Here is a 26,338-nt window from a genome sequence, read left to right on the forward strand (position 1 = left end):
TTTTTCTACCACTTTTCTTTTGACTCAATCTCGTTTCGCACCCGGCTTAGTAGTCCAGTTTTATCGTTCTGGGTCATTTTTCGCCATCTGTGTCCCTCCAAAAAGTTCATTAGCATTTACATTTTGTGACCCCTGCGATTGACCGGATTTTTTTAACATCCAAACGAATCTTCCGAACTTCCCAATATACATATTATTTAAAAACCCTATTACTCCATAATATTCATATAAATATCCTTTGCTGTTTATACTGTCGAGAACCCTATCTGCCCTCAGTTCTCCAAAGATTTTGTACTTTTTCTCTACCATTTTTCGTTTGACTCAATCTCGTTTCTCACCCGGCTTAATCGTCCGGTTTTATCGTGCCGGGTCATTTTTCGCCTTCCGTGACCCTCCGAAAAGTTCATTCGCATTTACATATCATATTTTGCACTGTGGTTTGGATTTTTTAAACATCCAAACGAATCTTCCGAGCTTCCCAATATACATATTATTTAATCTTCCTATTACGTCATAGTAATTGTATATAAGTGTCTTTTGCTATTTTAAACTATTGAGATTCCCATCTTTTCTCATTTCCCCAAAGATTTTGTTCTTTTTCTCAACCATTTTTCGTTTGACTCAATCTCGTTTCGCACCCGGCTTAATCGTCCGGTTTTATCGTGCTGGCTCATTTTTTGTCTTCGGTGTCCCTCCGAAAATTCATTCGCATTTACATTTCTTTCAGTGTGTGGTCCATCGAATTTTTTTAACATCCGAACGAATCTTCCGAGCTTTCCAATATACATATTATTTAAACACTCTATTACTTCATAATATACATATAAGTATCCTTTGCTGTTTTCAACTATTGAGACCCCCATCTTTTCTCATTTCCCCAAAGATTTTGTTCTTTTTCGCCAGAATTTTTCTTTTGACACAATCTCGTTTCGCACCCGGCTTAATCGTCCGGTTTTATCGTGCTGGGCCATTTTTCGCCTTCTATGTCCCTCCGAAAAGTTCATTCGCATTTACATTTTATACCTTTCCTCTGACCAGATTTTTTTAACATCCGAACGAATCTTCCGAGCTTCCCAATATACATATTATTTAATCTTCCTATTACGTCATAGTAATAGTATATAAGTGTCTTTTGCTATTTTCAACTATTGAGACCCCCATATTTTCTCATTTCCCCAAAGATTTTGTTCTTTTTCTCAACCATTTTTCGTTTGACTCAATCGCGTTTCGCACCCGGTTTAGTCGTCCAGTTTCATCGTGCTGTGCCATTTTTCGCCTTCTATGTCCCTCCGAAAAGTTCATTCGCATTTACATTTTATACTGTTAGTCTGATCAGATATTTTTAACATCCGAACGAATCTTCCGAGCTTTCCAATATACATATTATTTAAACACTCTATTACTTCATAATATACATATAAGTATCCTTTGCTGTTTTCAACTATTGAGACCCCCATCTTTTCTCATTTCCCCAAAGATTTTGTTCTTTTTCGCCAGAATTTTTCTTTTGACACAATCTCGTTTCACACCCGGCTTAATCGTCCGGTTTTATCGTGCTGGGTTATTTTTCGCCTTCCGTGACCCTCCGAAAAGTTCATTCGCATTTACATTTCAACCTTTCTTCGGGTGACCGGATTTTTTTAACATCCAAACGAATCTTCCGAGCTTCCCATTATACAAATTATTTAAACTTCCCATTACATCATAATAAAAATATATAAGTAGTCTCTGGTGTTTCAAACTATTGAGACCCCCATCTTTTCTTATTTCCCCAAAGATACAGTTTCTTTTCCCACCATTTTTCTTTTGACTCAATCTCTTTTCGCACCCGGCTTAATCGTCCAGTTTTAACGTTCTGGATCATTTGTCGCCTTCTGTGTCCCTTTTTGTGGAACGATCTAGAATTATTTCTATAACTTTTTATATAAGCGTGCTGGATTTGTACTGTCTGTGGTTGCTGCTTCGAACTAGAACACTTCAGCGTATTCAAGTGTATATGTATTCCTGTCAACTATTGAATCTTACGGCTTTTTCTAATGTAGAAATCTCGCGGAAGGTTCTATTTACAGGTGTCACGTGCCGAATTGGTCGGTTGCAAATTAATGCGCTAGCGATCGTGTCGCAATTTAATGTGTTTATTTGTCGTTCTTTTCCTTTTCCCAGCTGGCAATGTCATAGAAATGTTTATGTCAGGAGGAAAGTTAGGATTAAAAAGAGAGGCTTCGTCGCGAAATCCTTACCCGAGCTGAATCGACTCGTCGGTAGAGCTGTCAGCCAACGGCTGTGGTCTTTTGGGCTAAGAATTACGCACACGGAGCTCGTATGGCCATCGTGGCCGAAGTAAAAATTGTGTTAACGAATGAAACGCAGTACGATGCAATATCACTAAAATATCGTAAATCATTGCTGTTATATATTACATAGGTATCCAATAATTCTACGGCGCATAAAATTGAGAAACATTATGAATGTCAGAACCTTGATTACAATATCGGAAATCAAATTCCATAATTTATTTGTTCATTTTCATATGTTTATATTTCGCATGAAGATAAATTAATATTCTGTAACAAAAATGAGTAAAGATATGTTTTTAAATATATACATGATTTTTTATAGAATGTTTAACAGAATGTGTTGCTGGTTCAAAGGCAAATAATTTCTATATGGAAATCAGTGTTCTAAATGTAATACTTGTTTCTAAGATATTTTAGAAATATTCCTGACTATTTAATATAGTTTCTCTATAAGCGTCACAAGTTCATAATATTTTCTTACTAGTTTTGGTTTATTATTACATATTTATTATATATTTATGTCTATGCATGAGCGTAATAATTAATTAGAAAGATAACTTTGATAAAGATATTTATCTTAAGAAATTTCGAGTTTTGAATTTAATAATTGAAAAGAAACAGTTATTTCTATCCGCTGCAATATTTTAAAAAGTTACAATACTATTTATTCGAAATGATTTATATGTTACATTAATAAATTATAAATGAGAGAATATGTTAATACATCTCTATATGTCAAATGAAAAAATTAATTTAAGATTTGTCACAATTTCAATTTTAAAATTCAAGTTTGCATTTTCAGGAGAATAAAAAATGAAGCGAAATAAAAAAGCTTAGAACTCGAATATTTTAAGTAAATCGCCGGAATTCGTAAAAAGTACGTGTGACCCTTCGAAAAGCTATTTGTCCAGCTTCACGAAATACAACTCTTGAAAGTGTTTATCCCCTCGCTTTTATCAGCTATTTTCACGGACTTGCAAATCTCTGTGTTTCTTCTTTTAACATAGATTCAATTTGAGGTAAAGAATGCTTCAACCATGTTGTTTCGAAATTTCCATTTGCTTCGACAAGCGCTGCCGCATATCTTGTTCCTTTCATGCTATCGTAATTGTTTTCCCTGAACATTTGAAGCTGCAAAAATTTAATTCATATAGAAGATAAAAAATATTTAAGATATGCAAACATGATACTAATAGTTTCTTACGTCTTGTAAATCCTGTTCAGTCGTTAAGCCATTCATCATGGACAGCACGAAAGATTTCAATACCTTATAAGATCCTAGAAACCTAAATCGGGAAAGTCATTTTGCCATTACGCTTCCTTTTTCGTACACTGAACTTTTTGCAACAAAAATCGGAAGTACCTTTGCGCAATTTCTTGCCAATTTGCTCGAACGAACCGAAATGCGACTTGAGCCGCGGCTGGGTTTTGTGAAAATGCATTCAAAATTACCGACATTTCGTCCTCCTCGAATCGTTCCTCGTGAAGTATATCATTGAGAATACTGTTATCAAAGGAAAACGTGACTAGTATTACGTACATAAGGATACAAACTAAAAAATTAGAAAATGTTCAAATATATACAGCCTTGAGTACTTCTGATACCTCTTCAAATACTTTAAATACTTTTAATACAATGAACATAAATATTTTGACTCATTTTCACTTATATACAATTTCCCAAAAATATTCGAGTGCCATGATATCATATATACTTTCTGTTTTTCAAATTTATAAATAATAGGGTGCAAATTAAAGGATACATAAGAAACACAAGGATACAAATTAAAAAACTATAAAATGTTCAAATATATACAGCTTTAAGTACTTCTAATACTTCTTCAAATACTTCTAATACAGTACTCATAAATATTTTCACTCATTTTCACTTATACACAATTTTCTAAAAATATTCGAGTGCCGTGATATCATATATATTTTTTGTTTGTTAAATTTGTAAAGGTCATAAGTCTCAATTACGTTCCAATTGATGTTACAAAGATGACAGATGTTATTATTATTTCCTGCACCGATAGATTCTAATTTATGCACGTATGTAGGTATATGTTTTTGACGTGAAAGTTTCAAAATACTATTCTTATAGTCATTCGTTATGAAGGATTATAATCAAAGATAGAATTACGATTCTGTGAATAGTCACTTACAATTGTAAAATCCAAGGAGTTTGGAAGCAAGCGAATGACGATAACAAACGCTTCTTTTCCTCCTCATCTTCGGTCGATTTTATCCGTTCCATAAAGTAATTCCATTCCCTTCGTGTACCATAACGCGCGATAGTGCAATAAAACGTGTCACGAATGTAGGAAGGAACTCTGTAACAATTTCATTCTGTTAAATCCTTGAAAAATTGATATACAAAGAAATTAGCAAGAAATACGAGACAAAGAAATATTAGTATAGCGAATATGTAATAGTATAATTACATGCGCATATAATTATGTGCGACAGAAGGACATACGAATACGAACCTAGGGATTATTTATGTATATACACCTTTCTGCACACATTTATATTAACTGCGATTTGTGTTTTAGAATAATTTGATGAGTTTTTAGCGATACTATAGGGATTGATGGTTTATTTGTTGTAACGTTTCGCTTTCTTTATGTTTTATGATCGATACCGTTTAGGAAGAATATGGCACAATGGTACGACGCATATGTTACATAGTAAAAATTGATCTGCATTAAATTTCATTTGAATGAAATTAGAGAAGATGATTAAGAGTTTTTGAATTTCATAGAAACAAAACTGTGTCTTTGTCCGGGATCTTATACAATCTTCTTTAATAATACGACTGACAATTTCGCAAATTTCTATCGGCTCGATAAACGTTCTGAAATCCGTGAATCAACACCGATTGTCACACAGCGAAATCGTGGTTATCGACATTTCTGACACGTTGCTCGCTGAATTATCCTACTATGCGTATATATTGTGGCAGCGATTCTAAGCTAAATACGATCGCAGCGAAACACAAGATCGCTGTTACATTACGAATATTCGTAAACTGTCTGTTGTTCTCTGTATTTTCGACTGTCGTTTTCTTTTCCTTTTTATCATGCGTTAACGTTTCACGCGCCTAAGCCTTATCATAATTTCTAGAATGGTAAAACTCTCATCAAAATGCTCCCACAGGTTCGTGAGATTAGCCGAAAAATATATTCTAGCGAATTTGTATATTTGCGTGAAGCATAATCAGTAATTGCAAGATTTCATGAATTATATTGCAAAAGTGACTCATTTTTTCATCTCATATGTATAATACAATTAAAACATTCAAAATATGAAAACAGGAACGTTTAAATTATATTCATAACAGAATTCACTGAAACTTACATTTCGTGTATACTATTGACTACCTCGGAAACGTTTCTCGACCAGTCTAGACACTGCGAATGGTCGAAGGCGCATGCAAGTTTTACAGCAGTCATTGTCAGTGCTGATCCTTCTTCCAACTTCGACCCTACTTCGCTGTACAACGGCGATACGAATCTTGCTATGAATTCCTAAAATTTAACTTTATTAACTTCAACTTTATCGTTTTCTAAAAACTGTCTAATTATAAATATTATGCTACCAGAGCGGTGACGAATCGTTCAGCTCGAAATATAATTCAAAAGCTTGAATTACACATAATAGATATTTTGCTTAAAATTGTAATTTTTGTAACGTGTCAACATTGTTACTCGCCTGGAAATCAGTAAAGACCGGAGTCTCGTACAGAAGCCTGTTTAATTTGAACATGTGTCGCGTAAATGCACCCCAAGGAAGGTAATGTCTTTCCTTCATTTGCATATATTTAATGAATTCAAAGGCGGTGTCATATTTCATCAAGCCTATTTCAGCCAAACTAAAAACGTCGTCTACGAGCGATGCTCTGGTTTCTGGCGGAAACAGCTCGTGATTCTCCGTGAGTGCCAATTTTAACAGCATCCAATTCGTTTCGTCGTAGTGCACGCGATAGAAACCTTGAAAAATGTAATGGTACAATTATTTCCATTAATTTACGAAGCAAAGTGTCTGGCAAATTCACAGCGTGACGAGGAAAAGAAAATTATTTTACGTGTAAAAATACAAGAAAAAATTCGATAATTGCACAGAAGGTAGAAACGATTCTATTTCTGCAAGCTAAGATCTTAGACGTGCCGAAGGTTTGGCAACTATCGAAAGCTCGCGATAAGCTGAGATGTAAACTAAGCTTGAGTTTCAAAAATCACACTTTCTTATTTTATATTTTTTATAAATGAATCTTGTACCATTTATCCGGTCAAAATGACGCGGTATAGCTCGGCTCATATTTGTTTATTTAATAAGTAACAGTTAAGTACGTGTATCCATAAGCAAGTATAACTCAACTTATACCACGTTTGGTCTCGTTTTCAGCAGAAGGATCTCACGTGAAAGATTAATTTAGAAAGAGTGAAAAATAAAAAATATTTATATCTGACATTGGATCATATGTTCGTGTCAGTTGTCGCATATTTACCGCAGATTGACAGTATGATATTCGTAAAAATGAAAAGAACAAATAGAACAGACAACAATTGCAGAATATATATCTGAAAGTATAAAAATTATAATGAAAACAAGTTACTACGAATCTTTTCTTATTATTTCATACTTGAATATTAATAGTCCTATCAGAGTATTCAATAAAATATAATAAATATATATCGTAGTTAAATTTGCCACATACCAGTCTTATTTACGTTGAAAAGAACCCAAGATTCATTGGAACCAATGCCATCCAGCGTAATTTTAGGTTCAGGTGGGAACCAGATCGTAGCAGGTGACGACCAATTACTATTATTGTTGGCGTAACTCAGTGAGATGTGCCAAAATTTGGAGATACTTTCGAATGGACGATCGAGCGCAAATTGTTCCTAAAAGAATTATTTAATTCCTAATACTTTCTCACGCCTGATCAGAACTACTTCGTTAAAACAGCAAATCTAATAGATTTAGAATATTAGCAACAAAATCTCTGCCTTCATACGATGTATAATATCGTATTCAATTTTGTGGCGTATTGCATTATCTATTATCTATCATTGGTGAACAAAAATTTCTAAAATTAGCGCTAGAATAATTCCATTTCATTTAATTTCATTTGACGCGATAGTTAATTCATTCAATCGAATAGCAGTTGATTTTATATTAATAATCTGATACAAGGTTTCGTGTTTTCTGACATGAGAATTACACGGCAATCTCGTTCACGGATTTTGTTTACTTTATGATATTCGGTAGCTCGTCCTTCATTCTACTCTTACGTCTAAACTTGAGTAAATTTTCTTTAAATTATCTCCTTATTTACAGCATAAACCGTTCAAAGTTGTATAATCATAGAATTTAATACAAAAATTGCAATGTTATTTGCTACGATATACCTGATAAATAGTGGCGGATTCCTCTTCGTAATTTCTTACGACGGTTATAAATGGATATCCACCTTGAGAAATCCAAGAATTCATCGTGTCTTGCAACGAAACTCCGGACGGAAGTTCCATTGCTTCTTCCGCCAGAATATTCATGAAATCGGTTATATCCGTGTTGTTATGCTTCCTGATCAAATAACAAAACGTCGTTTATTACGTTGAAGATTCTATTAGTCGACCTGTTAGAGAGGAAGGACGAGTTAACTCGTCGCGAAAGATTATCAGTGTCCTGCGTATCATATCCGTATCTGGCAGAATCAATTATTATCTGATAATCTACTGTCTTAGCAAACCTTCGCTTTTCAACGCATCGTTCCATTTACATCAAAATCGCGTTGTATTTTATTTACATTCGCTAGAGTGAAAATCGATTCGATTAAAATTAACATCTTTTCTAGCAATTTTTAATTCTGTAGTTCTCGATCTCAACTGTAGTTTGTTTTTCAATGTATCGATGTCTGCGCACCACGAAAACCAGCTGTGCTTTGTTTACAATTGCTGGAGTAAAAATCACTGCAATTAAACGATTTGTAACTTCTTAGAAAAATTCGCAATTTTGGAAAAACCGACCCAGTTTAGAAGATCAGAGAACGAGCAATAAAATTATCATCGCTTACATTGCTTCCGCTGAAATCTCGTAGAACTACTCGATAGTATCTTGATTATCCATATTTACTAGCAATAAAGACGTAATTATTAAATTATGCAGGAATTTGAGCGAAGAAAAACGCGAATGAAAAAGAGGAAATACATATGTAAATGAAAAACCGGATAATCACGAGGAAGATGATTAATCGCAATTAGCTTCAATTCGATACAGCCGTCAATCCTTAATAAATCGCTATTAATCAAAACGATCCATCCATCGATCCATTGCAGGCATAAAACATTTCCTCGCCAATAATATACCCACCACCTGGTTATCAGTTTCTTGTAGCCGTTCCTAAAGTCGGTATCGCCTATCGCGCCATGCAACATGCGTATCAGACATGCACCTACAAGAAGCAACGAAAAATGCAGAGGCATTAGATCTACCCGCTCGCGATATCCTGCAACCTAAAGCTGCGTCCTCACTAAAGCAACAACCACCAATCTTCCGTTGGTGTTTCTACGTTCGTGTTTTCCCCTTACAATTTCCCCAACGAGCTATCTACTCCTGTTTTGCTCAACTCGGAACACTTTCTTTCGCGGTTTCCCTTTACTTTCATTTTCTCTTTCAGTTCTCGTCTAATTTCTTCATCGCTGTCTTTCTCGCGTTTGTGCCAGCAGCACGCGTTAATACCACAAAATGAGAAGGTAGTTTCTGTATAGCTAAGGCTGTCAGCAAGTAAAGTCAATTATCACCATGTGTAACAGTAATTGCTGAGAGAAGCGACAGACTCAGAACCTCTGACTGTCAGTCGGCCCTCTCTGTCGATGTTCCGCGTTTCTTGAACTTGTTGGTTGTACAATGTTCCTCCATGTTCCTCCGCGTTTCTGTTGCCGGTGACAAAAGTTGCTGCTCGTTGTTCGTCTCCGTTTGGAGTGACAAAGATGAACGAAAGATAAGAAACACGTGCGCAACGCGTGCAGATGAAGCGAATGTCTCTTGAAAGTGTATAGTTTTCGCTACTTGCTGCTACTTGTCGTTACTTGGAACGTGTAACAACAACAGGCAACGGAAAGTTCCTCGTTGTTGCCTCAGCGAAGACGCAGCTTAAGACTAACATCGAGCCGGTTTACCTTTCGCGTGCTCGTAGTTAAGAGATTGCCACAGATGATAATTGGCATTTTCATGGAAAGGTCTTGAAACGCTATAGCCATCGATCTCCATCACGTGCAGCTGGACATCGGCGATGAAAGAGTCGCTCAAGTCCAATGACGAGTCTATCTGAAAATGGAATTCTATTACAACGGTTTGCCAAGGTGTTTGTCGAGGATGCGAAATTAGTCGCTTGCCTGTTGAACGATCACGTGTTGGATGTAAACTAGCAGACTCTCGAAGATCCACGCGTCCGTTCGATTCACATTCGTAAATTCATCGAGCCATTGCTGTCCCACTAGGTTGATCAGGACCTTCAGAGCGTCGGCTTTCGTGACATGTGGCGATTTCTTGCTGGTGTAGAACAACGACTGCCTTGAACATTTAAGCGCCCTTCGATTACATTGGTGGTGAAAAATGCTCGATAAAAATGTAGGCTAATTATTAAATAATGGCGAAATAAGGGATTCTGTGCGGTGTATTATCGCAGACACAAAGACAAATATTAGGTCATCCCATAAGTTCGTGCCGTTTTTCGAGCGGTTATATATGTTATTTTTTTTAAACACCCATGAATCGTTGTCTTAGGTATTTTCAGAACATTTGACATCTCTTGAACTGTCAAACTTCGTGATTTTTCAACAAGATCCCGAATTTTATCTTCGTCTGTCTGAGGAGGACGCCCGGAGCGTTCCTCGTCTTCTAAACAGAAATTCCCAGCTCTAAAACGTTGGAACCACTTCCTACAGGTGTCAGATGAAAGCGCATTTTCTCCGTAAACAGCACATATGTTTTTCGTGGCAATTGTTACAGAACTTCCTTTCCGAAATTCATATAACACGAGATGTCGAAAATGGATACGCATTTCACTCATGATTTTTTACTGTTAGAAGTCACTGTGTTCGCTATATTACGATCTTATACTCACGAAAATCTGCTCTAGCCTGTTCTCGATCAGCCAAGCTCAAGTGCATTGGTCCCTTATCGCCGTATGTTATAAATCGACACATGAAATGTATACACAAAAGTCGGCACGAACTTATGGGATCACCTAATAATTGACATCTATCAGCTATCTAATAAATAGAGATAATGAAGAAATCCAATAAGACTTTTAACGAGACTTCTTAATTTCTGATGGAAGAATAAGAGAAGGGGGATGATGTGATCGAGAGAGGAACAAGCATATCGCGTCATATCGCACATTTGATAAAAAAGTTAACAAACGCTAAAACTGTTTTATAGCTGAGAAACGAAGTTAGAAGAAAACAGAGGATTAAAGCATTTAAAACAACTTTCTACTAAATAAATAGATAAATAGCTTTTATTTATTGCATCACGTAGGTACAATCTCCAAAGATTTGGCCAAAGGTAGCCCGAAAGATTTACCTACTGTTTGAACTACCAAACGGATTGTAAATTAGCAGGTGGTTGTTTAAACAAAAAATTATTGTATCGCGCCCCTGCTTCAAAATTAACGTAATTGAAAGTGTGCAAAGGACTATATCTTTGATAATATCACTTCGTTCATTGAACTGAGTAAATGGAATTTTTTTTTTTTATTTATTTGTTGAAATTACAATTCTCGCGTTGAGAATTTTCAGTAATTTTTCTGGCGTGGCGCAGTGACATGGCTGTTTATTTATAATAAGTTAATACTTATTATAGATAAGTATAATTTATAAGTATTATAAGTAAGTGAATATGCTTAATTTGGATAACCAAATGAATCTAGCGTTTAGGTCTAGCGGGTAGTGTAAATGGAATTGATTAAACTATATTTACGAGTACGTTCTCGTCATTTGCAAGTTATTACCTTGGAAAAGTCTTAAAAATCTTCCTCACAATAAAATAAAAAAATAAAATACGATCTTTCGAGTGACTTTTGCCATACTATTCCTGAAATTTTACGATTATGTTTAATATAGATGTACACAGTATTTCCATAGTTACTATTATTACTAAACGAAGTTAAATAAATAACTTTGCAAAAGCACGCTATTGTATTATTATAAAAATTACATTGATAGTCTTCTGAATGAAAAACAACGGTTCTAATTATATGAGTAATAGAGCTAATACGCTGATATTACGTATATGTGCGAGCTGATTATAATTATAAATCGTAGGAGATGTAAGGAACGTTTGTCTTGTAGAAGAACAATAATAGCTCTTACTTCAGCGCAATTAATCCAGGATTTCCCATGTTCTCGTCGATCCCTGGAGGCAGGCTTACTACATCCAATTTAGGATAGGGGTAGGACGTCAAAAACACGTCGATCAAGTTAACGACAACTGAGTCGAGTTTGTCGAACAGGTAAATCTCCTCTGAGCTTCTGTTCGATTCACACCAGAACGTTGCAACTACTTCGGTGTCGCCTACGAACGTCGTGTTCATGGCTTCGATATGGCCCATTACGAAAGCCAAATTGTGCGGAGAAATAGGCAGAGAATCGTCGAAAGTGTCGACCACCATCGAATTGTCCGAGCTTAAAACGGGAATAACAATTTATCTTATTTCTATTTTTAAGGGAGACTTTGAAAAACGAGATCGATCGACTCTGTGATGAATATCTTAATTTCTGATAAACCAGAAACTGTAGGATTTTTATGATTTATTATTTTATTATTTGAAGGTCGGTAAATGCATAGAATACACAAAAATAAATCAAATATCCGAAGTATAGTGTTTGTTATATTTAATTAATAGGTAAATTTCTATCCAGGTTCCATTTTTTAGAAAAGCTTAGAAAAATAGCTTTTAGAAAAATAGCGGAGTGTTCACGAACATTTGTTCATGTAAAAGGCTCCACTTTTTAAATTATATCCACGAAGTTATGACTTTGCATAAATATCCGCACTCTGCTGATAAATGGTAAAAAATTTCATACGTAAAGATAGTTCTTTAAATTAACAAAAAAAAATTGAAGCTGAATGACGTTCAACTGTACAGGAAAAATTCCAATATTGATCAAATATCGAAAATTCTATTTTAAACTACGTATCTCACGTAAAGTGTATTTTCTGCCATGTTTTCGTGTCAATTATCACATGTTTTACTATAAACTGAAAGTGTATAAATTAAAAATGAGAAGAACGAGAAAGACAGACAAAAATTGCACGATATATATCTGACAGCATAGAAGTTCTAATTAAAAAAAGTTGCTACATTTCATACTTGAATATTAATAATCTTATCAGAGTATTCAATAAAATATAATAAATAGAGCAGAGTTCATTTTCTGAAATCGATCGATAACATTTCTATCGTGCAACTATAATTATAAATTATAAATGTATTACATAAAGAAAGCTTCTTTATCGAACTTTTTCACATATGAAATCAGATTTCTGTTTTTAATTTAACTATGTCGTCAGGCAAGATCGATTTCATTTACGAGTTTTCATGCGAAAAGACACGACGTGAATTACTTACGTATCCCTTAAACTCCTGAGGGGCATGTTTGAGAGCACTGTCATTTCTTTGGGACGTGCCACGGATACGGAAATAACCGACTTATTCACCGTATCGTCGAAAACCGGAAACAGACATCGAGCACCGGATTCCTTCAATTTCGTTCCCATTAGCCATCTAATATGAAAATAGGAAAATATTGCAAAACTTTTACAAAAATTTGTCTCGTAAATCTATTAAAATCCTGCAAATGTTAAATCGTGGAAGAAGCAAGGGAACATGACGTAACAGATATCTAAAGAATTACGTTTCGTTAACTATTTTTTAAATTATTTTTCAAGTACCAATCGAAAATAAATGACGTACGTAACACTTACTTTCCTTCGTCAGATGAATTGTAACTTCCAATGAAAAATATATGTTCATCGATTAACAGGTCATATTCGATTTCCAACAGATAAATTCCTTGCTGTATTCGACTTCCTAAATAAATTGTGTGAACTTCCTTATCCGCGTCTATATCGTACTGTGTGATCTGTATTTGCGAAGATGCGTTTCCGGGAGATACAGCAGGTGGCACAGATTCGAACTGTATAATTTCATCTACGTTTGAGTCGTCAATTTTGCTAGTGTCAGAAACCAAAGCGTAATTTGACAATGTAACGTTGGCTTCTTCGTCGGAGGACCTGTTCTCCGATGAGTTTGTAACATTTTCGTCGTATACCAGTGTCTCGTTTTCGCTCAGGCTTATCACAACGTCATTTTCTATAGAACACATAGTACGTGAAACTGTAAGTGGATGACACGGTTGGACATTATTTATTCATTTATAAAATAACGTTATTGAATTAATTGTTTTTAATATATTAAAACGCTCATCGTAGGACCTTAGGATAGTTTAAACAAAATAATTAGCACTGCAATGCGAGCAAATATTGCACAATAAATTCCATATTTCAAAAGCTTCGAACCATTTCTAAATTTAGAAAGAAACAACGTGTTACTTAAATGGTAATTTAAAAACATTTCTGTCGAATTTGAATATTCTTTTTCCACGTTCTTCTGGTAAAAAGGAAAATGTAAATAATTCAAGTGCTGCAAATGCTCGTGAAACGTAAACGCGAAATACCTGTAATTAACTATAATGATAATGTAAAAATTGCGAAACAAATTGTTCCGTTATTCAATTGCGATACAACGACCAGTTTGTAAACGTGGAAAATTCATTCACAGTATTTTTGTAAACGTAAAAATTGTTAAAGTTAGTAACGTTACCAGAAGTTGTATCGTTCCCTTGATTAACGTTATTAATTACGTCGGTGGTTCCCCTTCTTCGTCTTTTCCTTAACGGCTTCTTGTTTTCCTCCAGATCCAGCAAAGACAGTTTATAACTAGTCACCGTAATGTTCTTCACATTTAGCGAAAGTTTATTTAAACTTATCGTGTCGTTTACTTGAAAATCGATGTACACGTGGCCTATCAATCTCGATGGGCCGTTCATGTCGATAATCGGCGTTAATTCGAGGCGATACTTCAAGGGACGAATGAAAGGTGAAATACTTTCGTCAACATCGTCTGTATCCTCGATGCCATCGTTCTGCAAGTCTAGAATCTCGTATGGCTAAGAGAAAGAAATTTTGTGACATTAGAAATTAAATTGAAAGTTTCGATCAACTGCTGATATGGAGATTTTGGTCAATAGATATTTAATTATCGTTGAAGATTATGATTAGGTCGTACTAAATTTAGTATGTCACACTAAATCGTGATAGTTATTGAAAAGTTATATTAAATATTTCTATAGATTTGAGATTAGTCGTTAGAAAATATTATTAATCTTGTGTTTAATTTTACAACTCGATTTTTCCAGCTGTCGTTCCCAGCTTGATTGATTATAAGAAAATCGATGTTTCTAAAGAATCTATGTTACAAAATTATACTAATCGTAGAATATTTATTATAGTATTCCGGATACAGTATTTTCAAGATACTAAATAAGTAAATTGTTTCACGATCTTGTTATTTTTCCTTATATTTACCGTTATAAACTATTTCTTCGATTACGTTACATCTTAAATATGATGTATTGTATACATATATATATATATAAATAAAAACGTGATCTGAGGATCATTAAAGACACGTAAATTCCTGAGTAGGCAGAAAAATATTAACTGTACCGATCTAATGAAATGGTTTCGTTGCAATAAAAACGAGAATAATAACGATTTTATACAATTTTATCGGAAACAACGAAAATACTAATAAAACAGATGCTTTCTCGTGCCAAAATATTCGTAAGATTCGTAACATTCGGAAAAGCTTCGACGGTTCCAAGTAGAAAAAAAATGTTACGTTAGAAGAATTGTGACCTACATACTCCATTGGACTCCATAAATATTTAAAGAAAGTACCGATTGATCTTAACCCCTTGCCGTGCCATTTAGCTCGACGAAACTCGAACACAGTCTCGTGGCGTACTGATAAAAACTAACATTCAATTACGATCGTTATATTACGATCACTAGATTCAATTAGAATCAAATACACCATAAACACTTATTATCAGGTCTGTGAGTATGAAACCGGAATTTGCCTATAGATGGCCCTAGCTGATAATGTAGTTGTCACTAAACTGCGTCATTGATGCCAAAAGTCTTTGTTGACATCTCACAAACATTTTCGACTCAGAACAATACAAGCTTCGTACAACAGCGTAGTTTGTAATAGCGTTGAACATGTCAAATTTTGTGCCTGGAAACTACGATTTGCGGACAGCATTGATTTTCTATTACCATTTGAAGAAAACTGCCGCAGAACCGCATCGAATGCTCGTCGAAGTTTACAGTGAGCATGCTCTTGGTAAATCACAGTACTTTGAGTGGTTTAAAAAATTCAGAAGTGGCAATTTTGACGCGAGGAACGAAGAACGTGAAGACCACCGAAAAAGTTTCGAGACAGCGAATTGCAAGCATCGTTGGACGAGGATGACGCTCGAACGTAACAACAACTAGCTGATCGATTAAACGTGACACGAGAAGCCGTCTCCGTACGTTTGAAAGCCATGGGAAAGATTCAGAAGGTGGGAAAATGGTTTCCACACGAACCGAATGAAAGACAGCAGGAAAACCGAAAAACCACTTGCGAAATGCTGCTCGCCAGATACAAAAGAAAGTCATTTCTCCGCCGAATTGTGACTGGCGATGAAAAGTGGATATATTTTGAGAATCCTGAGCGTAAAAGATCATGGGTAGCTCCAGGCGAACCACCGACATCGACTACAAGACCAAATCACTATGGACGGAAGACAATGTTTGGTGGGATCAGAAGGTTGTGATCTATTACGAGCTGTTAAAACCTGGCGAAACCGTTAATACCGAGCGCCACCGACAACAAATGATCGACTTGAATCAAGCTTTGCGTGAAAAACGACCAGAATATCAAAAAAGGCGACACAAAGTAATTTTGCTTCGTGATAATGCACCATCGCATACAGCAAGACCGTTCAAGGAAACGATCGAAGCGTTCAGTTGGGAAATACTTTCGCACGCGGCTTACTCACCAGACTTGGCTCCGTCCGATTACTATTTATTTGCATCGATGGGACACGCACTTTCTGACCAGCACTTCGCTTCTTACGAAAATGTACGAAAATGGCTCTATGACTGGTTTGCCTCAAAAGAGCGACAGTTTCTTTGACGTGGCATCCACCGATTGCCAGACAGATGGGAAAAATGTATAGCTAGCGATGGGCAATACTTCGAATAAAATATTTTTAATCATTTTCACACGATAAACGTGTATTTTCTATACAAAAATTCCGGTTTCATATTTACATGCCTGGTATTTGCGACATAGTACCACGCTAGAAAAATTGACTTATACTCTCGATGAGAATTGACTGTAAAATACATCCAAATGGAAAGAAAAGAAAAAAAAATATATATATTACGATGTTTATGTTTGGCCCCTGACTGTCTGTTCGCGTTCATTCATGTTCGGGCCAAAATCTTCATCACGAGTCAGACTCGTTAAAGCACGGGAAGGGGTTAATCTGTATTCAAGCGAATGGAATTTCATATCGGGAAAGTGACTGTTTTATTATCTGAAAATTTCATTATCGGAACAGTTTTATTTTCCTGTTTGTTTGGATAAGAGAGGCTGTACCCTACATATTGTTAGTTGGTAACTTATCACCGACAGATCCTGCTTCAAAAATCTACTTTGCCCAGAAACGAAATAATGGATTGACTCTATGATTTCCATATTTCATGTACCTAACTGTTACTTACCCTTTTCTTTGGTAAGGAATTGATATACCATCCGAGAAATCCTGCGGCTACGACACCGATAATAAAGACCACGATGATTCCTGCTATCTTTGTATACGATAAGAACCAACCATCGCCTCTTTTATATTCCATGTCATCGTAAGTCATAAATTGCACCGGGCCGCCGCTGAACTGTGGCATGCATTGAGCTACAAGAATCATTTGAAAAATGTGAACTCTTCGAAAGTGTCGAAGCCTCTAAATAAAATAATATTACGATGCAGGTATACGTAGACGCGGATATATGATAATTCCATATGTGTTAAATCACTCAATTAAGATAGTAAAATAACTGAATAGACAGAATTTATTGGCATCATTGAAATGTTTGAAATTGGAAAAATCAGGTACAATTTGTAGCCTCAGATTGGACCGTGTGCACGGCCCATGAATGCTGAACAATTCAATTATGTGTTTCTATTATATCGTTGTTACAATCTGAGATTTCCGGGCGTAAGTTATGTCAAGTAGGAATTATATCTCTACGTTTAGCCAGCATCGCAGCTAGGCATATTGTCATAAATTGAAACACACGTGGTATCTACACATCCCCTCAATTTTTTGATTTACCAAATAGTTGGGACTAAATAGTTGGTGATGAATGATTCGCGACAAGAGTCAGATCATCCACTACCTGTCCAACTGTTCGCTACTATCGTAAATGCAGCTAATATAGTCTACCAAATTTTAAATGGTTTTCAAATAACAGCTAAAAGACAATCTCGTATCAAATTAGTCTGAAACAAAAGGGACGCTATTTGTCTTTCGTGTACATAAAATTCGTTCCTTTGTTCCACGTGTTCTTGGCTACAACGCAATGTTTGACTAATCCTTTGGCGATTTTTGTCAATTTTTTTTTGTTATTAATAACAATAATTTGAAATATTAATTTAATTATTGTTATTGTTAAAAATAAACAATATCCGTATTATTCGATTCATTGCAAAGACTATAGTTGGAATAGTAAAAAGACATTCACAAAGAATAATTCCTTTTAGATACGACTAACACAGAAGCCCCAAAATTGTATAACAACGATAGTAATAATTTAGTAAATTGTATATATTAATATAGCAACGCGATAAACAAACAGATATTACATTTCTCGATTCCAATTTATGTAAAAAATATCGAAATATTGAATCTAATTATTTCACTATTTTAAATTCCAATTTGTTTGGCCGCAAAATTATTGCATACCACAGGAGAACGCGGAAAATTAAGGATACGTTACTTTTTTACATCTACCATGATATAAAATAAATAAAATCACAGTAATACGTCACTGTACTCGCATTCGTGTCAATTTAATCACAATTAATGATCGCAGTGTGTGCTGATTATCGTATGACAGATTACACATACGCAACTTACGATAAAAACAAATTATTTTATTTCTTTTCCGCCAGCTATACTCTATAAATAGCTTCTCTGAATTAAATATAGTAATTTGTCAGAAATACTTTGTAACTATACCAACGTCCTCCAAAAGCGAAACATAGATACAAGATTATAAAGAATAATTCTAGAACTCTCTGTCAAATGATTTAAATAATATAAAACATGATATATATCTCATGCAATATATATGTAGATAATACATATATATTCATGTTTGTCATATATATATTGTATATATAGAAATATTATACTTGAAATTTGCATCTGTTGACCTGATGTTACGTGACCGATCAATATTCAGAAATAACAGCGACAGTTCGAGACGACGTAGACGCTGTCATAATCGTGACGAATTCACGTTATCATAACATTCGGAGCGAACGTGACGTGACGTCGCTGGAATTGATTTCTCGCGGTGCACACACGTTCCAGGTAGACCGCTGTATACTCTCGTAAATAGGCTCGAGAAACGATTCCTCAAGGTCCACCATATACGTACTACACGTTACTGGTGAGCTATTAACTTTACCATTCGCATAATCTTTTTCAAGACCGGCAATACTCGCTTCCTCCTAGTTTTCCATACGACACCAACGATACAAGAAACTTCGCTCGAAGTTACGAATCAGTGCTTCTCAGTTGGAACTTTTTAACGACTATTAGAAATTTTCTTTATTCGTGAGAACTGCAGCACATGTTACGAATAACGTAATTGAGATTTCATTTGCATTTCAAGTACGGATATTAAAGGATAGCGAGATAACATTCAACGACTCTAAGTTACATTTTGAACAAACTTTGCTTTATGTTTGGAAATCCTTTCGTTTTAATACTTTTCATCATCGATGTTATACATTTTGATCTCTGTGATTATACGAATGTTATACCAGTAAAGTATCCAAAAGATAAATGTCATTATCGAAAAATCCGGTAGTATAGTATAGCAAACAGATCTTACAATCGTGACTCTGCAGAGTTAGCGACAATTGTTTATATCTTAGAATCTGTTCACCTCTCTATCAATTATGATTCACATAGTCGAGTTTAATATCCTGCAGTAATTATCTGACAACTCTGTGCATGCATAGTACATATAAGACATACGTAATAAAACGAAGTAATTAATACTCGATACGCTCAGTGTTAACATTAATATTTCTATGCAGTGTTTGCAAGTAATGTTTATGCTATACCTGTGTTCATATTTTGATGACGATCAAAATAATTAATACACGCTGTTCTAATATTTGTTTTAGAAGAAATTTAGGAAATTTCAGTATTTTCAAAAAACGTATACTTGAATTGTTTTGATATTATCGACAATGTTTTCATCGACGTGATTTCACCGACACCGAGTATGTTTATTTGCCGATCCGTTGAAACCATCGACAATCGTCCCACCGATATTTGCCGACAATTATTGCACCGGCATGTGCTATCGTTGATTATGCATCTTTATTTATGTTATACATTCATTTCCGTGGAAAGGAAAATTAAGAGAGAAATAAAAAAGAAATGATAAAAGTTGTTACGACGTACTGTTACTGTGTTAATTAACATAAGATAAAAATTCTTATCTACAAAAAAAGATCCCGCTCCCGATCTCTAATATAATTTTTAATATGTTGTCAAGGACATCGTATTGATTAATGCGTGGTATCAACAACTTCTTGCGAATATCTCGAAAACTAAGGCCAATTGTACATATATAAGAAATTTGTAAATCATCCTGCTATTTCTTGTTTAATTTCTCTCACGTTTTTCATAATATTTCTCCTACGGTTAGAAGAGATGATTAAGGAAAGAAAGAGTGATTGGAGTCAGCTCCTGTGAGCAAAAAGGAGTTGAAAATACTTAAAACACGCGCACTAATGGGATAACGTTATAGAATTGTTTGTTTCGTTGAAAAATGCAGGAAACTGCTCCGTATAAGATAACAAGGAAGCATTTCACGATCATACTGTACATTCAAGATGCATTTCAGTTTTCTTTCGCGTGAATATATCATTGCAGAGACTTCTAAGCATTTGTGGAGTCTTTTCTGTTAATGGGCAAATCCTGACAACAACTTTGAAACTAATTGCATCTCCATCCGTTTGCAACGAAACGTTTATGACTTGGAAGTATTATTTTCTTTCTTTGCATTTGTTAATTTTAGTGAACTTGAAATTTAGTGAACTTTGAAATTTTAATGAACCTGTCGATGACGCACTCGTGAATCTTGACAAAACGTTTTTAAATCACCATGTTATGACGCGTATGTAAATATGAAAGACCGCGCAACAACGAAGATAGAACCGAAGATGTGAAAAGGAAAACTCGGAGCAAAGAGTCTCGAACGGTCACTAATGGAAAACACCGGAGCAGAGTACCGAGTAGTCTGACGACACAGTAGCAAGTACCATTTGGGAAGTAGTCCGCGTACGGATGAATATCAGTCGGAGACAATGCGGGTCACTCTGGTCAAACGCCCGTGTCTTGAAGAACTACAGTGCAGAAGAAAGACGACTTACGGAGCTACGGCAGCTGCAAACGCCCCGGATTGCCATAACACGCAACCACAAAGACTGACTCCGGCAAGAGTGGTCTCTGATACTGCCCAAAGTAGAGACTTAATATTACACGTCAGTGTTCCCCGAGCTTCCCCATCGCAGCTGAGAAGGCCACCGTAAGGCTTTCAGTGAGGAAGAATTCCACATTATCACGCATCCTGCTTTTAGAGGCTAGAGGGGATGCCTTTCGATGATTTCGAAATAGAGAAGAATGAAAAATGGTTGCCGGTAGCCTTGAAGTGGGCGGATTTAACTACCCAAGCAGAACCTAATTCTTCTGTTTCATTTACAATACGACCCAGATTCAGTAACTCGAAAACCTCCAAAAAATGTTTTTGGTGTTGGTCTATAACACGGCTCAGATTCATTAGCTGGCAAACCTCGTCGAAGATGTCTACTGCGATATTTCATCGCCTTCTCCAACTCGGCTGCCAAAACGACTGGTATAACTCGAATTATTGTGACATGTCCAGATGCATTATGGTAATTCCGTAACTGAAATTTATAACAGCTCGACTTCTACAGGTCGAAGTTTGTCTCTAGAAGTCAAAGTTTTATCGACGCTGCGTGTCAAGATATGAGAGACCAATCGTCCTTTATTGCCACCTTTCCTCCAACGATTATTATTGTGTCGAGTTAACGTAAGACGACAGAAAACGGATCCCCACTTCTGGACACTTCGATCAGAGTCATTTTTTTTTATTTTTTTTTTTTTTTGTATTATTTAATTTGTACTTTAAAATCTGTCCAGCTGGACATTTGATAAATTTCTCTAACTTATTTGCTAAACAACATGTGGATGGATACCTCCAGTGGGATACCATCTTCGAATAGAAACGAATGGATAAATCAGAATCATGTTCATGAAAGCTTCTTATTTCGTCAGTCGAGTACATAGTTGCCATCGCTTTCAACTTACGCATTTATGTACATCGAATAAAATGAGGTCTAAGGTAATGACACGTGCAAGTATGTATCGATGAATATCTTTGAAATCGTTTATCGAATAAACATATAACTACTCTAATATAAGTTCTAGGTGTAAATTTAGTATTCTTATACCATTATTTCGGCTATTAAGATCCAAAATCCTCAACAGCGTCGTTGATCAGTAATTCGCACTTTGCACTTGACACGAAAAGAAGATCAGAACGCACGATACGTATCATTCGGCAGAGTCTGGTTACACAGAGCGGTCACTGCCGCTTTAGCATCCGCTTTAGGAACCGCAATAGTTTCAAGGATTCCGTTGTTTCTACTTTGTTTCTTTTACTACGCTTCCTTTTTTGGCTTTGCTATTCATTAGCATTACAGTCCTGTGCTTGTCTGGTCCTTCTTCATTCACTGTACATTTTTTCCTATTTTTACCTTTTCAAACACAGTATCTTCTCTGATAGAAGTTGCGTCTTCAGAATCATCGTCGCGCTGGCAAACCTCCGCATATGTAGTTTCGCCTCTCCTGGGTCTTTTTCTATCTACTCGTCTACCTTCCAAAGGCGAGATCTCCTTTCTTCTCGATATCCAACTTACTTCGGTTATTCCCTTATCGGTCTGAGTGCCTACGTTCGATACTTATCCCCTTTTATCTCTCTTTTGTTCCCCTCCAAACGACAGGGAAATTTGAGTAGCAGCATTCGTAGTGTGTTTGGGCTTCTCAGCTCTTTTGTACAAGCCCTCCCTTTTCACAAATTTCTCCAGCCATTCTTTCGTGCTTTAGAGGTGTTTGATACTTTTCATGTTGAATTTTACGAGAGTTCTTACGGAGGAGTCTTCCAGTTTATCCTTAATCATGTTTGTGTTTATCATTAACACTTGCAGTATCTTTACTGATTCTCTTATATCGCTGGGCCGGAGTGTGAATGATTTTCCCCGTTATCCGAGGACGAGGAAGATTCCTTCATCCTTCTCTCCAATATCCAGCGATCTTCATCCTCTGATTTTTCAAACATGTTGCTCCTTACGACCAGCCTAACAGGTTTATGTGTCCTTACTCTCTCGGTGCTAGGAGAAAGTAAGTAGACTTTGGTCGGTGGATTCGTTTTGAGAGTCCACATTCATTTCTCTATCTTCTTGATGATTTTGAGTTTTAGTCGGACTTCGCGCCGGTTTAAATGAGCCTCTCTCTATTCTTAAGCTTTTCTTAGGAATTGGAAATATTGAGACATCTTTCAAGCTCCCTTTTGAGTAAAGGACAATCTTCGAGTCATCCCTTGTCTTCTTTTTCCTTCCTTCGACGGTCTACCCCGTCGGCTGGATCCTCCGGTGTCTCTCCCGACGTCCCATCCAGTCATCCCACGATGTAGATAGTTTTAAGCGTCTTTACTCCCACTTTTCACCTTTTATTGTCCACTAGACCAAACTCCATTAGTTGATGAAACTATCCAATCACTAATCGCTTCCCAAGAAATTTTTAAGTCCTAGACTGAGCCTCGTACCGGGAGCAGAGCCAAACGAATACTCCGTTTTAAAAATGCAGATTACCTTGAAATACGTGGAAAAATGACCGGGAGAAAACAATCTTAACCGCAACATGCGCCTCTTGAAATGCTTCAACTTTGTCTTAAGGACTTTTCCCATAAAACCTCAAATAACGCAGATATTTAGGTGTTCCCATTTAAACGGTCCAGCCTACATATTGTATATTGCATTACAATATAACATACAGCACGTAATACATAATATATAATATATAAATACATACACAAGCAAGTTTATCGACGAGAAACCTGCAAGTACGTAGTCCATAACAAAGCCCTATAGCAAATGCGTTACGTCGAGCACTTTAGTACGAGATATTAGTGACACGAGATTAATTTGACATGTGGCACTGTAGATTAATATAACCTACGCTACAATACGTCTAAAGTGTTTGATACCCTACGTTTATCGTTTGCATCAAGTTCACTTGTTCACTAAAGTATTGAGCAATTTTAGTTTTCTAAACTGCTGAATGTTCCATATGACCTAGTCCTAATCGTTACGACCAGGCATAAACGCGAGCATAAATCGGACGTTGTAAATTGTACAGCTGCGATTAGCAGTGCTCCTCCCTCTCCCTTCGTTAGTTTCCATAGTTAATCTCGTTAGCGTTGCTAATTGTACGTACCACATACTCGTAAACTTCGATTCGCGGTTCTATGAAATTCTTCGAATCGTTTAACTTGAAGTGTTCTACGCTTGCTTGAACTTTGCGTTGCTTTGTTCGCCACTAATTTTCGTCTCCACTATGATTGACCTAATTCGTGTGCTCGCTCAACACGTTGAATCGTTTCAACTAAAGGAAAATAAAAATATACCTATCAACGACGATAGCGCACGCGAAGTGGCCGAAGGTTACTAACAGTAGGATTACGTATGCGAATTGGACGTGTAGTTTTTCACGGCGATATAATACGCTGCAAGATTGTGTGACACGTTATGTCACATGGTGCGTGATCAACGTGATAAACAAAACGAAACTGAAAATCTACCTAATCCACGTTCATCTAGTCGTTTATTAAACTATCGTATATCAGTCGTATATTAAGCAGTTCAATAAACAGCAAACAGTAAATGGGAAAATTAATCGAAAGGAAAAATTCGCCGAAGTCGGTAATAGTCTTTATAAGGAAACATAGTATGGGACAGAATTGCATCTCTTTATTTAAATCTCTTAGTTTGTTGGCAGAAATTTCTGATATTTGTATCATTAAGCGCTAGTTGGAATTATTGTTTAAAGCCAAAATTTCGTTAATATTTTTCAGCGATTTTTTAGTGCGAAGGTGAAATATTAGAAAAATGTAATTGAAACGTAACAGTTACGTTTGTATGTTCATACGTTCGTCCATATGTATCGCTTAGATTCTATCGTCAATTTCAAAGCAATTTGTGCAAATGCTTACAGTTAATCAAACGTGTATGATACATAATCTTCGAGCAAAACGTCCATAAGAATATTGCCATTTGCTTGTCTTTGCTAATTACTACAATTATTGTACCAATGTCTATATTACAGTTTGCTTCAAATTACTATCCTAGACTTTATGCTTTGATAAGAAATACTTTGATGAAGAGATTGAAACCGTAGAGGTGATCGTATCGTGCATTAAAATACTTTGATACTCGATGCAAACTTAAAATCGCAATCACACTTGCGTGCACGTGAAACGTAAATCATCGCATCTGTCACATAATCACTGCAATCGCACGTTTCCTCTTAGAATTATACGCGACTCGTGTTACGCGTAATCCGATTGCTTCCATCGATTCACGACTTCTCCACACACGGATAAACCATTGGGATTTTCATAGAAGAAGAAATGGAAATGTACGCGATCAGCTCCGTGGAAGAAGCGAATTTTTAATGCCAACTACCGCGCACTCACATCGGTTACGCTTCAGAGACACGAACGTCTCTGACAATCAAGCAATTACAATCGTGGAAAATAGCAATGCGGATTCTTACTAATGTTCACGACAACGGGAACGCGTTTAAGCGATCATATCTGAGGAACTCGTGCAATTTTACCTGATATTCGCGGACACCCGTTAGAAAGCTCACAGCAAAGAAACAAAATAATTCTGATATAAGCTGCCATTTAAATACTCGTTATGCGAATTATCTTTGGCTATCTGAAGTACAGAAAGCATGGGATTATTGCAATAGACAAAGAAAAGTTTAGACTTGCTGGTAATTAATAGTTTAGAAATACGCTACGAGTTTTACTAACTTTATGCTAATTACTTTTTACTATACTGGAAACAGTCATTTGTTATATCAATGCGATATACAAAATATTCTGATAAAGTAAATTTGGTGTCTTTATATACCGTTTATTTTATATGTAGCAGTAGTTTGTACAATGTACGTTTGTACAATGTACGTTTAATGTGGCATTACAAGAACAGGAATTTACGAGGAAATTGATTTACGCGAAAGAAAATGTTTTAATGAAACCATTTAGCGTTGATAGCATTTGGGCTTTCGTATTATATGTTTCAAGAAAATACAACTTTATTCTTTCGAATGTCGTATTGTTTCAATGCAGATGCTGGACAAGCGTAAAACAATGCAAACAAGCGTTAAATTCATTTGAACATAATATATTACTTTTAAAGCAACTCTGTAAATAACGAGTTTAGCATTCCAACTAAATAGAA

At 35.8% G+C, this 26,338-nt stretch overlaps 1 protein-coding gene and 1 long non-coding RNA gene across 5 annotated transcripts in view; one reads left to right on the top strand and one right to left on the bottom strand.

The window, feature by feature from the left end:
• Nucleotides 1-3,013, top strand: LOC126866609 (uncharacterized). Its single transcript, XR_007689963.1, has 2 exons — nucleotides 1-104; nucleotides 1,594-3,013. It is a non-coding gene; the product is annotated as an uncharacterized LOC126866609 (long non-coding RNA).
• Nucleotides 2,935-26,338, bottom strand: part of LOC126866585 (thyrotropin-releasing hormone-degrading ectoenzyme-like) — a 26,840-nt gene continuing 3,436 nt past the window's right edge. For 3 of the 4 annotated variants that reach the window (XM_050620364.1, XM_050620362.1, XM_050620363.1), the window contains 16 exons: nucleotides 17,208-17,395; nucleotides 14,191-14,536; nucleotides 13,293-13,680; nucleotides 12,937-13,092; nucleotides 11,678-11,989; nucleotides 9,698-9,875; nucleotides 9,482-9,629; nucleotides 8,673-8,754; nucleotides 7,712-7,886; nucleotides 7,018-7,204; nucleotides 6,012-6,289; nucleotides 5,658-5,827; nucleotides 4,463-4,630; nucleotides 3,661-3,801; nucleotides 3,502-3,583; nucleotides 2,935-3,428 (listed from right to left, as the gene is read on the bottom strand). In XM_050620364.1, coding sequence (XP_050476321.1) covers nucleotides 3,264-3,428; nucleotides 3,502-3,583; nucleotides 3,661-3,801; nucleotides 4,463-4,630; nucleotides 5,658-5,827; nucleotides 6,012-6,289; nucleotides 7,018-7,204; nucleotides 7,712-7,886; nucleotides 8,673-8,754; nucleotides 9,482-9,629; nucleotides 9,698-9,875; nucleotides 11,678-11,989; nucleotides 12,937-13,092; nucleotides 13,293-13,680; nucleotides 14,191-14,536; nucleotides 17,208-17,395 — 3,164 coding nt within the window. In that variant the 3' untranslated portion in view covers nucleotides 2,935-3,263. Of the gene's footprint in view, nucleotides 3,429-3,501; nucleotides 3,584-3,660; nucleotides 3,802-4,462; nucleotides 4,631-5,657; nucleotides 5,828-6,011; nucleotides 6,290-7,017; nucleotides 7,205-7,711; nucleotides 7,887-8,672; nucleotides 8,755-9,481; nucleotides 9,630-9,697; nucleotides 9,876-11,677; nucleotides 11,990-12,936; nucleotides 13,093-13,292; nucleotides 13,681-14,190; nucleotides 14,537-17,207; nucleotides 17,396-18,898; nucleotides 19,137-26,338 lie in introns of those variants that run through there. The other variant, XM_050620367.1, reaches the window with a different exon arrangement.

Source organism: Bombus huntii, chromosome 6, assembly GCF_024542735.1.
Source record: "Bombus huntii isolate Logan2020A chromosome 6, iyBomHunt1.1, whole genome shotgun sequence".
Taxonomy (NCBI): domain Eukaryota; kingdom Metazoa; phylum Arthropoda; class Insecta; order Hymenoptera; family Apidae; genus Bombus; species Bombus huntii.